Source organism: Podarcis muralis, chromosome 4, assembly GCF_964188315.1.
Source record: "Podarcis muralis chromosome 4, rPodMur119.hap1.1, whole genome shotgun sequence".
NCBI lineage: Eukaryota > Metazoa > Chordata > Lepidosauria > Squamata > Lacertidae > Podarcis > Podarcis muralis.
Window position 1 is genome coordinate 4,698,430 of NC_135658.1, and position 13,940 is coordinate 4,712,369.

Genomic DNA, 13,940 nt, shown 5'->3' on the forward strand with positions numbered 1-13,940 from the left:
AACCTCCAAGGAAGGAGAGTCCACCACCTCCCAAGGGAGACCTTTCCCTGCCCAACTGCTCTTAGGTGTCCCTCAAGGCAGCGGGTCCTGAGTTCTAGCCCTGCTGAAACAATCGCACTGGCTGCCGAGGAGGAACCAAGCAAAGTTCAAAATAAATAAATCCCATTCTCTTCATAAATCAGTAATACTTTATTATGTATGTTTTTAATGTTTTTTTCTGCCATTTCCCTTTCCAGAAATGCTTAATTGCTAACTCAATGGACTGAAAATGGATGGTTGTTGTTATTATGTTTAGGGAAGCTTTTAATATTTGATGGACTATTGTATTTTAATATTTTGTTGGAAGCTCAGCTGTACCTGCCGGAGGTGATTCAAAGCCATCCTGGTGAGTGATGGGTGGTGTGGGGGACCCCCATGGGGAAGTGGGGGAGGGAGGGGCTTTGGGGAAGGGGTTGTCCGTCTGCCGGAGAGGAGGACCCTACTGACCCAGGTTCACGTATCCTCTTTGAAAGGGGAATCATCTTAGGGACTTCCTGTGGACATCTGGGTCAGGAATGCTGTTCCTGGAATGGACACACAAGACGTAATCAGCTGGGCATTCACATAATGCTCCCTGAGAACCTGGCAAGGCTATTCCAAGAGTTTTCTCCTGGATTCCAAGTCCTACTGCAGGGGAGGAGGGACATCCCAGGCCTTGGGGACTAATCCTGGCCTCCTTCAACCAGAATGTGGCTCCCCAGGCCAGGGGTAGGCAGCTAAGGGCTGGGGGCCGGATGCGGCCCAATCGTCTTCTCAATCTGGCCTGCAGACGATTCGGGAATCAGCGTGTTTTTACATGAGCATAATGTGTCCTTTTATCTAAAATGCCCTCTGGGTTATTCATGGGCCCTGCCTGGTGTTTTTACATGAGGAGAACGTGTGCTTTTATTTAAAATGCATCTCTGGAAATCAGATCCTGCAGGGCCCTGGTCTCATGAGGCAGAGCGTTCCACCAGGCCGGAGCCATCACTGAAAAGGCCCTGGCTCTGGTTGAAGCCAATCTAACTTCCTTAGGGCCCGGGACCACTAGGGTGTTGCTATTTACGGACCTTGAGGCTCTCCGTGGGGCATACCAGGAGAGGCGGTCCCGTAGGTACGAGGGTCCTAGGCCGTGAAGGGCTTTAAAGGTCAAAAGCAGCACCTTAAATCTGACTCTGTGCTTCACCGGGAGCCAATGCAGCTGGAAAAGCACTGGGTGAATATGCTCCCATGGCAGAGACCCCGTGAGAAGCCTTGCTGCAGCATTCTGCACCCGCTGGAGTTTCTGGGACAGCTTCAAGGGTATAAATAATAAATTTGCCTCCTGCAAAGCCCTTTTCCCTGCAAGCTCTTCCTCTGGTTTCTGGCTAAGAGAGGGAGATGCTCAGAGTCCAGCCAAGAGCCTCACCCCCAAAAAGGATATCTGGGCATTGGCGTAGCCAGGGGGGGCAGCTGCCCCCCTAAATGCATAAAAAATAATACGAATCTGAGAGAGGGCTGAGCTGGAGGGACTCGGCTTGGCAAGGGTTAAAGGGAACTGAGCTGCCTTCCTAGAGAGGACAGGAAGCAAGGGGGGGCTGGTCCTCCAGAGCCAAGGCCCCTCCCTCCCCAGTCCTTTCCTGCAAGGAGGGGGGGTGTTACTTTGTGTCTCTCCTGCAAGGGCTGAATCGCTGCCCCCTCCTGGGATCTGGTGAGTCCATAGCTGTCAACTTTCAGATTTGAAAATAAGGGATCAGCAGCCTCACCTGTCTCCCAATCCGGGATAGCAGCAGGAAGCAGCGGGAAACGGCGCTGCAATAAGGGGATTTCCCGCAAAAAAAAAGGAAGGTTGACAGCTGTGGGTGGGTCTCCTCTCTCCCCCCCCCCCAGAGGGTGCAGTGGGGACACGGGGGGGGGGGTCCCAGGGCTGCGGCAGGGGAGGAGGCCTGGGGGGCCTGATCTGCTCCTGCGGGGGGGGGGACCCCAAGTCAGGGAGGAGAGGGTCCTGCCAGCGAGGGGCCAGGTCTGCCACGCTCTCCTTCCTGCAGATCAGAGGATCCCAAACTCATTTGACCCTCCGCCCCCCCCCCCCTTTCAGAAAAAAATCTCCCTTCTTTAAACAAAGGAGTCCCTGGGACTTTAACTCTGTGTGACGTCGCTCAGCCTCATTGCACAACAGAGGAAATATCTGCAAATGGTTTTCCAAAGCTGGAGGAGGAGGTGGACTAGCCCCCCCCCAAAAAAAAGGTGGGAGAAAAAGGCCAGGAATAAAGAGAGGGGTCCCAGCCCAGAGTCTGGCTGCTGCATTGGGGACCAGTTTCCCAGTGTCTCCCAGGGCTGCTCCCCACGGAGGCCACTGCAGCAATCCCCTCGCACCCAGAGCATGGTATCCCAGGACCACATCCTCTCTGCCCCAAAGGGATTGTTGCTGGAAAACCAGCCGGAAATGGGCGCTGCTACTCACTGAGCCTCCAGGGACCTTGGCATCAATGGCTGTGTGTGTGTGTGTGTGTGTGTGAATAATAATACCTGGCCCTCAGAGCAAAGACAAAGGGACCCCACCCCAGGAGTCTGTCTGGAGAGCGGCAGAGAGTCCAAGTGCAAGAAAAGGAGACAGAAGCAGGGGAGTGGGGTGGGGGGAGCAACTCCTGAGGACCCTCAAGTGAGGACCCCCACTAGAGAAAAGCATCCATTTATCACAAGATACAAATGACTCCCTTGTCATTCAGTTCTGACTTCATGCATTGACTGGAAGGATGGAGAAACCAGGTTGATTAATCTGACAGAAATCCCTTCAGTTGCCTCCACATTCTGCATTGCTTGAAGGCTAGAGACTTATTTCTCCTCCTCTTCCTCCTCCTTTTCAAAAAGATAGCTCATGGTCTGGGATGTGGTGCAGTCCAGCCCTGGTTCCCAGCAAGATTCATCCATGCTTCCTCATTTCTTTTCCTGTCCCACAAATTCTGTAACAGAACAATGTATTTGCTTTGTAGGCTTTCCTAGAGCTTTTCACCTCGACAGACAGAACTTGGCAGAAGACCAAAGGGTTCCTTCCAGTCTCTTAGAGGCTTCCTGAGAGCACAGATGGATGAGCAAGACTCAGCTGGCCCTGAAGCAGGAAGAGGCCATGCCAGCCAAACTGGGAGCACTGGGGGATTCTGGGAAAACCCAGTGCAGAAAATCCTGGGTGAGGAGGACACCCTCCGCTCAGAGGTGCAGAGCCAGCAGTTGAGGCAGTTCTGCTGCCAGGAGGCCAAAGGAGCCCGAGAGGTTTGCAGCAGACTCTACCACCTTGACCATCAGTGGCTGAAGCCAGAAAGGCACACGAAAGCTGAGATGCTGGACCTGGTGATCTTGGAGCAGTTCCTGGCTGTCCTTCCCCTGGAGATGGAGAGCTGGGTGAGGGAATGCGGAGCGGAGACCAGTTCCCAGGCGGTGGCCCTGGCCGAAGGTTTCCTCCTGAGTCAGGCAGAGGAGAGAAAGCAGGTGAGAGACACTTCCCTCTGGATACTGCCAAAGGGCTCCAAACAGGACAGAGAACATCCCATAATGGTGTGCTGATTGCCCATCCTTTTTCTGGGAAAAGCATCCATGGAATGAGATCTCACACCCTTCAAGTCTTTGTCATTCTCTTTCTAGTATTTCTCCCCATTCTCTGTTTTGAATCCTTGTTTCTTTTTCAGGGAAAGGATCTCTTTGCAGAAATGGACCTGGATTCCTGTGAGGCAAAGAGGCCTCCGTTGGACACCAGAGAGAGGCCACTGGGTAAGGAGGAAGGTGATTTTTCTCTGTCTGGTCTCATTCCGTTGGTTTCCCAACTCATCTGAGGGTTCTTTTCATCTTGTTTTGGGGGGTGACAGTTGGGAACAAGGGTCCAGAGGAGGGGAGATGTATTTTTTCACAACAAACATATGAAATGGGCACAAACCTCCAAATACTCTCAGTAGGTAAGCATTTCTCAAAGGCCCATCTGTAGTTAGAGATGCCCTGTTTCACCTGTGAGAGAAGCAGGCACTCCTGGCGTCCTGCTTACCTTTTTTCTCTTGCAGGTGGCAGAAGGATGCCGGCAAGACCTCCTGATCCATCTTTTCATGGGGGCAGAAGGGAAGCAGCGGCTGTGGAACCAGATCAGGTCAGGGGAAGCTGCCTTGTGGGGACAGAAGCCGAGGGATGGAGCAATGTCATTTACTGGTTGGGCACAGAGGAATGGTGGGAGGATGCAGCTGGGGAACCAGGAAGGGAAGATGGCTCAGAGCCGAAGGAGTGGAGATGGAGGAAGGATGAGCGGTCAGAGGGAGAAGAGGGAGAAGCCTGGGAAGAGGAGGTGTCAGAAGCTGAAGGGGTAACAGGGCTTAGTGAGCTGGGAGACTCTGTGGCAGAATCCAGTGCAGAATCAGAGGCAGAAGAGGAAGGAGGCGAGTGGGAGAGGAAGGTCGAGAGGCTGAGGTGAGTCAGGAGAAGGAGGAGCCACCGGTGGCTCCCTCTCCTTTTGCCAGAAGCCACCCTCCCTGCTTGTCTCTCAGAGCCAGGAGACCCCCTGCAATGCAGGAATCTCTGCTAGATCATCCAAGACCAAAAGAGGCTTATTTTATTTCTGGATTGATAACTGAATGCAAAAATTGGTTTCTAAGCAGTGGACAAATGAGAACAAATAGTGGCCTGAAAACACAAGGTGGAGTACCACCTATTTTCACAAAGATGAATACCCATAATTGAAATGCAGAATAAAATAAGCATCCATAAATTAAATGTGCAGCAAAGCAATCCTATTTAAACAACACCGCAATTTATAGGAAGGAAACAACAGAGCATTGTGGAGCAGATCATATTTCTGCTGTCTCAGAGGAGGACTTTTCCCTTTTTCTTTTAGGATCAAGTGTGCTTTGAAGATGTCGCTGTTCGTTTCACGGACGAGGAGTGGGCGTTGCTGGATCCTGACCAGAGAGCTCTGCATAAGGACGTCATGGAGGAGAATTGGGGGATCGTGGCCTCTCTTGGTAAGGCTCCCTGTGGGATCGTCCTATCTGCCTGGAAATACAAAAAATACCTCTATTTGACCAATCTCATATATTTTCACAGAGCTCAACAGAGCCCCCTATAACACCTGGGAACCTAACACCCCCACAATAAACAGTAAATTACAGTTTTTTCTTTGAACAATCTTCCTCAAATTATTCCTTTTTCTACCACGATTGGGCTGGTCTGAACTGCCCAGGCCATATTCAATGTCAGCTTCAGAAAGATAAGTAGCTTCAGGTTTTATGTTTTAGCTCCTGTCAGTCTTGGATTGACCAAAGAGACGACTGACATTGGAGATGGAGGGGATGCCATGACTGGGCCAAACAAAATTCATCCCAGAGAAGAACTAGACTTATTGAATCTCAGGAAAAGTAGCGGTGATGATGATGATGATGATGATGATGATGATGATACAGTGGTACCTCGGTTTACAAATTTTCCGGAAGAGGACTGTTCTTAAATCGAGGTACCACTGTAGTAATAATAATAATTTTTTATTTCTACCCTGCCCATCTGGCTGGGTTCCTCCAGCCATTCTGGGCGGCTTCCAACATATACCGTATTTTTCCCTCTATAACATGCAGATTTTTTCTCCTAAAAAGGAAGGGGAAATGTCTGTGTGTGTTATGGAGCGAATGTGTGGTCCCTGGAGCCAAAAAATCAGACAAAAATCAAATCGCGAGTCACGGAGAAGGGAAACCTGAAAAGAGGAAGTGGCTGCTTTCCTGCATTCTGCCTCAGGGTCTTACTGCCCACCCTCCTCTGTTTCGTTGCTGTGTTTGCTCAAACGGAACAAAGAGCAGGGAAAGCCCCTCCCCTCCAGGCAAGCAGAGGGGAAAGTCGTTCCTTCTAATTCCTCTCTGTGCTCCGGTGCTGCGTCTAGGGACTAGCAGGCAACATGCAGGGTGGGGGGGAGAGAGAGAGAGAGAGAGAGCGCAAGCTGGCTGGTTTGGGTGCTTGGGTGGGGGGAAACTTTTGCCTTTCTTTCCTCCCACCCGTTAAATCCCTCTCCTGCATTCTTAGTCAGCTGCTTCTCTGCACACCCCTCTCATGCTCCTTTTCCCTTCTTTGTTTTTCCTTCCCCCCCCACTTAAAATGTGGTTAGAAAGCATAGATCCACATGGATCCTCAGGATCTTTGCATTGGGTCACCCCAAATTCACCCTCAGATCACATAGCATGTCCATGGCTACAGCCTGCCCCCCAAAAATCATGCACCCACTGTTGCCTGGGGCTGCAATGGTGCAAAAACATGGTTAAAAAGCATGGATCCACATGGATCCTCAGGATCTTTGCATTGGGTCACCCCAAATTCACCATCAGATCACATAGCATGTCCATGGCTAGAGCCTGCCCCCCCAAAATCACGCACCCACTGTTGCCTGGGGCTGCAATGGTGCAAAAACGTGGTTAAAAAGCATGGATCCACATGGATCCTCAGGATCTTTGCATTGGGTCACCCCAAATTCACCATCAGATCACATGTCTGTGGCCACAGCATGAAGCACAAAAATGATACATCCACTGTTTCATTCAGAATGTTTTTTCCCTTGTTTTCCTCCTCTAAAAATGATGTGCGTGTTATGGTCAGGTGCGTGTTATAGAGCGAAAAATACGGTATATAAATATGAAACATAAATAATTATAATCTGATCCCATATAAAAAGAACATTAACTTTATTTTATTTTTTTTACCAATCAATTTTTATTGTTTTCTTTACACAGTCATTTTACAATACCTTAAATCAGTGTTTCCCAACCTTTTTTGGGCAAAGGCACACTTGTTTGATGAAAAAAATCTTGAGGCACACCACCATTACAGCCCCGTGACGTCAGCGCGCAGCGTCACGCCGGGAGGGAAGGGCGCCGGGGCGCTGCTGCTGCTGCTGCCGCCGCCGCTCCCGGCAGGCATGGGCCCAGCTGAGGCGGCGGCGGCTGTTGTGGTGGTGGCGGCGATAGCGGGCGGAGGAGGGGGCGGCGGCGGGGCTGAGGTGGCCGGCGGCGGCGGGGGAGGCGGCGGCGGGTGGAGCAGGAGGGCTGCCGAGGCCGGTGAGGGAGTAGGGTTGCCCGGGGCTTGAGGAGCCGTCGCCGGGAGTTGCTGCTGCTGTTGTTGCTGCTGCTGCCCGGACATGCCGGCCTCCTCCTCGTCCGCTGTCTCGCGCTCCTCCCTTTTGCGCGCGCTGCCCCGCCGCCGCCCCATTGGCCGGGTCCTGTCAGCTGATCCTGTGTTATTTCCTGTGTGTGTGTGTGAGGGGAGAATGGAGAGAGAAACCTCGGCACCACCACCGCGGAGCCGCCCCCGGCTCGACGCGGATCCTCGCCGCCGCCGCCCCACCTCTCGCCGCCCGACTTGCCCGCCTCCCTCCCACGGCACACCAGGGAACGTCTCGCGGCACACTAGTGTGCCGCGGAACACCAGTTGGGAAACACTGCCTTAAATCACATATATACTTTTAGCTCTGCCGAGCTTGCGACTTCCCTCCTTCCCTTCAGCAGGTATCCCTTATTTTCTCCAGTCGCGTATTTTAATTTTTAACCTTGTATCTGTCTTATACATTGTAGGAGTTATTTCAATCTTGCCAGTGTTTTTAATTTTTTTACAATTATCCTTTAAGTACACAGTACATTTACTCCAACTTTCCTGAAATCTCTGATCGTCCTGATCCCGAATCCTGCCAGTCAGTTTGGCTAATTCCGTGTAGTTCATCATTTTCATCTGCCACTCCGCAGTGGTGGGAACTTTCCAGTTTTGGGCCAATATATTCCTTACTGCCGCTGTGACGTACATAAATAGCCTTTGGTCTGTTTTCTTAGCCTCCTTCCCCATCAAACCCAACAAAAAAGCCTCTGGTTTTTTGGGAAACGTATATTTAAGTACTTTCTTAAGTTCATTATAGATCAACTCCCAAAAATTCTTGACTTTATCACAAGTCCACCACATATGATAGAAGTCTCCATCCACCTTTTTACATTTCCAGCATTTCTTATCCCTCATCCAATACATTTTCGCCAGTTTTACTGGTGTCAAATGCCACCTATATATCATCTTCATTAAATTTTCTTTTAAAGCCGTACACGCCGTGAATTTCATACTTTTGTTCCATAATTTTAGCCATCCATCCAGTTCAATACAAAAAAAATTCCTTCCAGTAGCACCTTAAAGACCAACTAAGTTAGTTCTTGGTATGAGCTTTCGTGTGCATGCACACTTCTTCTTTATCTGAAGAAGTGTGCATGCACACGAAAGCTCATACCAAGAACTAACTTAGTTGGTCTTTAAGGTGCTACTGGAAGGAATTTTTTTTGTTTTGACTATGGCAGACCAACACGGCTACCTATCTGTATCCAGTTCAATAGTATGCCTAAAATCTATATCCCATTTTATCATTGCTTCTTTCACCTCTTCAACTTTTGAAACCATTCTAATAACAAATCATATATCTTAGATAGTATTCTACCTCTGCCTTCCTTTAATTCTAACTGAAATCTTGATCTTGATTTTTTTATCCTTAAACCCGGCTTTCCTTTTATCCTCACTCAATATATCATTCACCTGATGGTATTGCAACCAACCTGTAAACATGCCCTCTCTTTACTCTTATGGTTTAAGTTTTACCCTTGTTCCATTTTTCTAATAATTTCCTCATAGGTGGCTCACCTTCCTTCCATATTTACTTTTTTAACTGTCAGTACCTCTATTGGTGATATCCACCATGGGGTTTTCCTTCCCAATAAATATTTGTTTCTTTCCCATACTTCATAAATTGACCTTCTAATCACATGGTTTAAAAAACCTTTATGAACTTTTACCTTATCATACCACAGGTATGAGTGCCACCCGTACCTGTTGTCATGACCTTCTAAATCCAATAGGTCCGTATTTTCCAATGTTATCCATTCCTTTAACAATACGAGACAGGATGCTTCATAATAGAGATTCATACCTGGTAAGGCTAATCCACCTCTCTTTTTCATCTACCAACAATTTCATTTTGACCCTCGGCTTCTTTCCCTGCCAGACAAATCTTGACACTATTTTTTGCCATTCTCTACATTGTCCTGTTCCTTTAATCAATGGAAATGTTTGGAATAAGAATAACATTCTAGGTAAAACGTTCATCTTTATCACAAATATTCTGCCCAAAAAGGATAATTTCAAACTGTTCCAAATTTCTAAATCCTTCTTAATCTCTCTCCATGTGGTTTCATAATTATCTTTATACAATTTTTCCCCTGTTGTCAACCAAATTCCAAGGTATCGTATTTTTTGCCCTATAGGACGCACTTTTTACCCTCCAAAAATGAAGGGGAAATCTGTGTGCGTCCTATGGGGTGAATGCAGGCTTTTGCTGAAGCTTGGAGAGCGAGAGGGGTCGGTGCAGAGCTCCCCGCGCTTCAGGAAGATATCCGCAGCCTAGGGAGCCCTGCAGGAATTCCCGCACGGCTCCCCAGGCTGCGGATAGCAGCCTGCTGCCCAGAGCGTGGGGCGCGTTGAAGCAGAGTGCCCCGCACTTCAGGCAGATATCCTTTTCTCCTCTAAAAACTACAGTAGGTGCGTTTTTAAAAGCTCGGGCTTCCCCCGCGGCTGGGGGGGGGGGGATAAAAATTTTTTTCTTTATTTCCCCCCCCCCAAAAAAATTAGGTGCGTCCTATTTTGGCCAAAATGGCATCCGGCACGTTTCCTTGCTGCGCCACTGGCTGTCCGTGCCGATCAAAACAACTTCAGCTTTCTTAGCTTAGCCCTAACAGAGTTCACGCAGCGGGGAAAAACTGTTGCTGTGTGTGGAAAATAAATCAAACTGGAAGCAGGCTTTCCTCTTATCTCCAATAGTCTTTAATGAGTAGAATAACATCGTAAATCAGCCCGGCGAATTGGCTCTTTCCGCTTCTCCGTCAAAAGCGAAAGAGAACAGACACACAGAGAAACACTCCCCTATGTGAACATAGCCACGCCTCAGAATGTGAGGCGTCACTCAGAACTGTTTAACCCTGTAAGTTCTGATTCTCCTCACACCCCCTCTCGTCTCGCATCCTGAGGGAAACTGTGAGTATAACTCTCTCCAAACACAGCCCTTCACAGAGTTGGACTCCACGGGCGTTCTGACCTCTGCACAGTCAGACCTCCGGAACTTCTTGCCAAGCTCTTTGGCAAAACCTTGCATCTGTCTATCTGTGTGTGCACAGCTCTCGGCCTGCTTGCCTTCTGGCAGCTTCGTGGTTGAGCACACATCTACAGACCTCATTGAGTTCAACTCCTTTCCCATTGCCTCTTGCCCCTTCCTGGCTTTTGTCTCAGGCAACTGTTGAACCTCCTTAAAACTCTCAGGTTCGCACTGTGCGAAACCAACCCAAGCACTGGTGACCTGAAACCTCTCAGGTGGTACCCCCTTTGTCGTGCGTGCGGAACGTCTGAGCACTGTCTCAGGTGCTCCCTCTAACCCACTGGGGCCAGCAAGTGTGTCACTGGTACCAGAAGGCTCACTCTTGGGCTCTCTTTTAAGAACCTGTGGAGATGCCCAATCCTGTTCTTGACCCTGGTCAGCGACCTGGTCCTCATCAGCAGGTTCAGCTTCTGCCTCTCCCTCCTCCTCAGAATCAAGCAGACATTCTGAGAGAACATCAGGATTCGCATGGATCCTTGACCAACCATTCTGCTCACAGAACTCAGCATTTCTGCTGACTAGAATCCTGGACTGATCACCATCTGGATATGCAAACCTCCACCCCTTTGTCCCAGGCTCGTACCCACAAAAAATCATTTTCCGGGACCTCGGGTCACCACTCTTTCGTTGAACCTTTGGCACAAGCACCCAAGCTTCGCAACCAAACACACGGAAGAAATGCACCGTCGGTTTCTTTCCGTGGAGCAAGAAAAACAGGGTGTCACCTACCACTGACCTGTTCATCGTGAAATTGGCCGCCTTCCAGGCTTCGGCCCAAAAGCTCTGTGGCAAACCAGAGTCAAACAGTAAAGCGTCAGCTGCTTCAGCTAGTGCCTTGCTCCTGCGCTGCGCCACACCACTCTCCTGAGGAGAAGTAGCAACCGTCAACCTGTGATGTATTCCCTTCTGGCAGAAGAAACTGCAGAGCAGACCCAGTGAACTCTGCGCCTCGGTCACTCTGAAGCCCTGCACCTTGGTGGAAAACTGTAGTTCCACCGCCGCAACCCAGTCTTTGATCAGTTGCGCTGCCTCGCTTTGCTCTTTCAGTGAGGAGAACCAGCCATTCTGGCTAAAATCATCTGTAAGCGTCAGCACGAACCTGGCCCCGCCCAGACTCGGCCTTGGCATGGGACCACTAAGGTCTGTGTGCACAAGCTCAAAAGGCTTTGTGGTTACCCTCTCCGTTCTGGGATAACTGCACCTTTTTACCTTTGCCCTTCTGCATGCCCTACAATCTAGGGATTTACCACATGCTTTCATCCTGCAACGTTCAGTGCATTGGGGCAACTTCTGGATATCTTCCCAACAGCCATGCGACATTCTCCTGTGCCACAAGTGAACACAAGAATCATGAATGGGAACATTTGCACACTTCGCCTGTGCTGTCTCAGCGTCCCCCTTACCCTCCAGAGGTGTCTCCAGAACACAGAGGTTGTCCTGACATGCAACACTGACCAGTTGTTCCCCACCCCTGGAAATTGAACAGACATCATTTTCAAAGCAAATCTTATAACCGTCCTGTAAAAGAGAAGATACAGATAAAAGACAATATTTCATTCCAGGCACAACGTAGACCTCCAGCTCCGCCTGCAAAAAAGAAACAAACACATTTCCAACAGTGGTTAAATGTCTCTGTGACCCATCAGCAAAGATGACTGTTTTCCCAGTTGAAACAGCCCTGCAGTTCCACATTTCACCACTAGGTGGCGCTGGCATCAGATGATGACTGGCTTCTGAGTCTATGACCCAACGCAGCATGCTGCCCTCACTGGAGTTGTCCTTCAGCGTTGCCATGGAGGCAGCTAGGTGATAAGAACTGTCCTCACTTCCTGTGTCACGTCCTCCCTTCGCATTCCCACGCTGGCCTCCTCTCCTGGACTGGCTGCCATGGAAACCTGGCTGACTGCCATGGGAAGCGACCTTGGAGACATCCTGCCCGGCCTCTCTGGTTCTCTGCGGGCAGGAACGACGCAGATGGTCAACCAACCCACAGATAAAGCAGCGACGAATGGAATAAGCCTGAACTGTGCCCTCTGCTGGCCTGGCCCCCCCTCTGCAACCAGCAGGGCTCTCTGTGCCAGCTCGGCCCTCTCTGAGACGGCGTTCCTGTTCGTCACACAAGCGTCCACTCACATACTGGAGCGTAAGATCTGCAGGATTCATCGATTCCAAAGTTAGACACAAATTGTCATAACTTTTGTCCAAAGAGCTGAGCAAAATATAAACTTTCAGCTCCTCAGAAAAGTTGACTTGCAACAGTCTCAGCTGGTTGAAAACAGAAAGCATCTCAGTCACATGCTGTCTGATGCTATCACCAGGACGCAGCTTCATCTCAAACAAGCGTCTGGTAGTGTGGATTTTTGCCCCAGCTGTGGTCCTGTGGTGCACTCTCTCTAGTGCCTGGTAGGCCTCATGAGCAGTCTCCAGCCCCTCTACCAAAGGTAGCTGTGAGCCCTCCAAACTGAGCACGATAGCTCCCAGGGCTTTCTGATTCCTCCTCTGTGAGGCATGGGCAGCTGCAACATCTGCTGCTGCAGCTCCGGCTGCAGCTTGCTGTGGGAGCTCTTGGACTGCCCCCCACAGACCCTTGGCTACCAGCCAGGCCTTCAGCTTCCTGCTCCACTCCTCCCAATTTTTGCCATTTAATTTTTCAAAAGGGACGGAATATGACTCCTGGCTGTCTGCCATCTTCTCCCCCGGGGCTCAGCATACTCACGTAACAGCAGCTCCTCCGGCACCCAGTTCTGCAGATTAGATCCTCCCAGCGAGCTCCTCTGCCTCAAAACGTTAGGCAAAAGCTCCGACTGGCTCCAGCCCAGCTGGCTTCTCCCACACACACAGGCACGACTTAGCACGACTTCCAAAGCTTGGCTGACTTCCCATAACCTGTTGGCCAAAATGGCGTCTGGCACGTTTCCTTGCTGCGCCACTGGCTGTCCGTGCCGATCAAAACAACTTCAGCTCTCTTAGCTTAGCCCTAGCAGAGTTCACGCAGCGGGGAAAGCCTGTTGCTGTGTGTGGAAAATAAATCAAACTGGAAGCAGGCTTTCCTCTTATCTCCAATAGTCTTTAATGAGTAGAATAACATCGTAAATCAGCCCGGCGAATTGGCTGGCATCTTTCCGCTTCTCCGTCAAAAGCGAAAGAGAACAGACACACAGAAACACTCCCCTATGTGAACATAGCCACGCCTCAGAATGTGAGACGTCACTCAGAACTGTTTAATCTTGTAAGTTCTGATTCTCCTCACATCCTATGGGCGGTGTGTCCTATAGGGCGAAAAATATGGTATTTCACTTTCTTAACCACCATAATTCCTGTCCTGTGTTGCAATTCCTCTGTCTCTTCTTTATTCATATTTTTTACCAGCATTTTGGTTTTATTTCTATTCAGTTTGAATCCCGCAACTTTTCCAAATTCCTCCATTCTCTCTAGGGCTTTTTGTACACTGTTCTTTGGGTCTTCTAATGTTAAAACTAAATCATCAGCAAACGCTTTTACTTTAAACTCTTTCGATCCCACCTTAATACCTCTGATTTCTGACACTTCTCTCAAATTCTTGTTTAATGCTGGAATGGTTGTATGGGGTTACTTGCGCGTAAATTGCCTTCGGTTTGGTTAGATCGCTTGCTCCACCATGCTTAGGGTTAGAGCTCGCGCTCCGTGAACTGTTAGTCACTTGCAGAATCCGTCAGTGGGCGTTTCCTTAACCTCTTCCAGCATAAGAGCTGTTTGACTCCCAGTCTCATCCTATGTTCCCTGC

General features: G+C 49.6%; 2 protein-coding genes across 4 annotated transcripts in view; both read left to right on the top strand.

Moving 5' to 3' along the window:
- Positions 1-13,940, top strand: part of LOC144327629 (uncharacterized) — a 127,665-nt gene that overhangs the window by 89,069 nt on the left and 24,656 nt on the right. The window contains exons 1-5 of one of the 3 annotated variants that reach the window (XM_077928023.1): positions 1,632-1,708; positions 2,991-3,483; positions 3,681-3,762; positions 4,047-4,129; positions 4,868-4,994. In XM_077928023.1, the coding sequence (XP_077784149.1) occupies positions 3,082-3,483; positions 3,681-3,762; positions 4,047-4,129; positions 4,868-4,994 (694 nt within the window). In that variant the 5' untranslated portion in view covers positions 1,632-1,708; positions 2,991-3,081. Of the gene's footprint in view, positions 1-1,631; positions 1,860-2,990; positions 3,484-3,680; positions 3,763-4,046; positions 4,130-4,867; positions 4,995-13,940 lie in introns of those variants that run through there. The other 2 variants (XM_077928021.1, XM_077928022.1) reach the window with 2 other exon arrangements.
- Positions 1-13,940, top strand: part of LOC114595517 (uncharacterized) — a 133,691-nt gene that overhangs the window by 47,237 nt on the left and 72,514 nt on the right. The gene's annotated exons all lie outside the window — the stretch shown is intronic.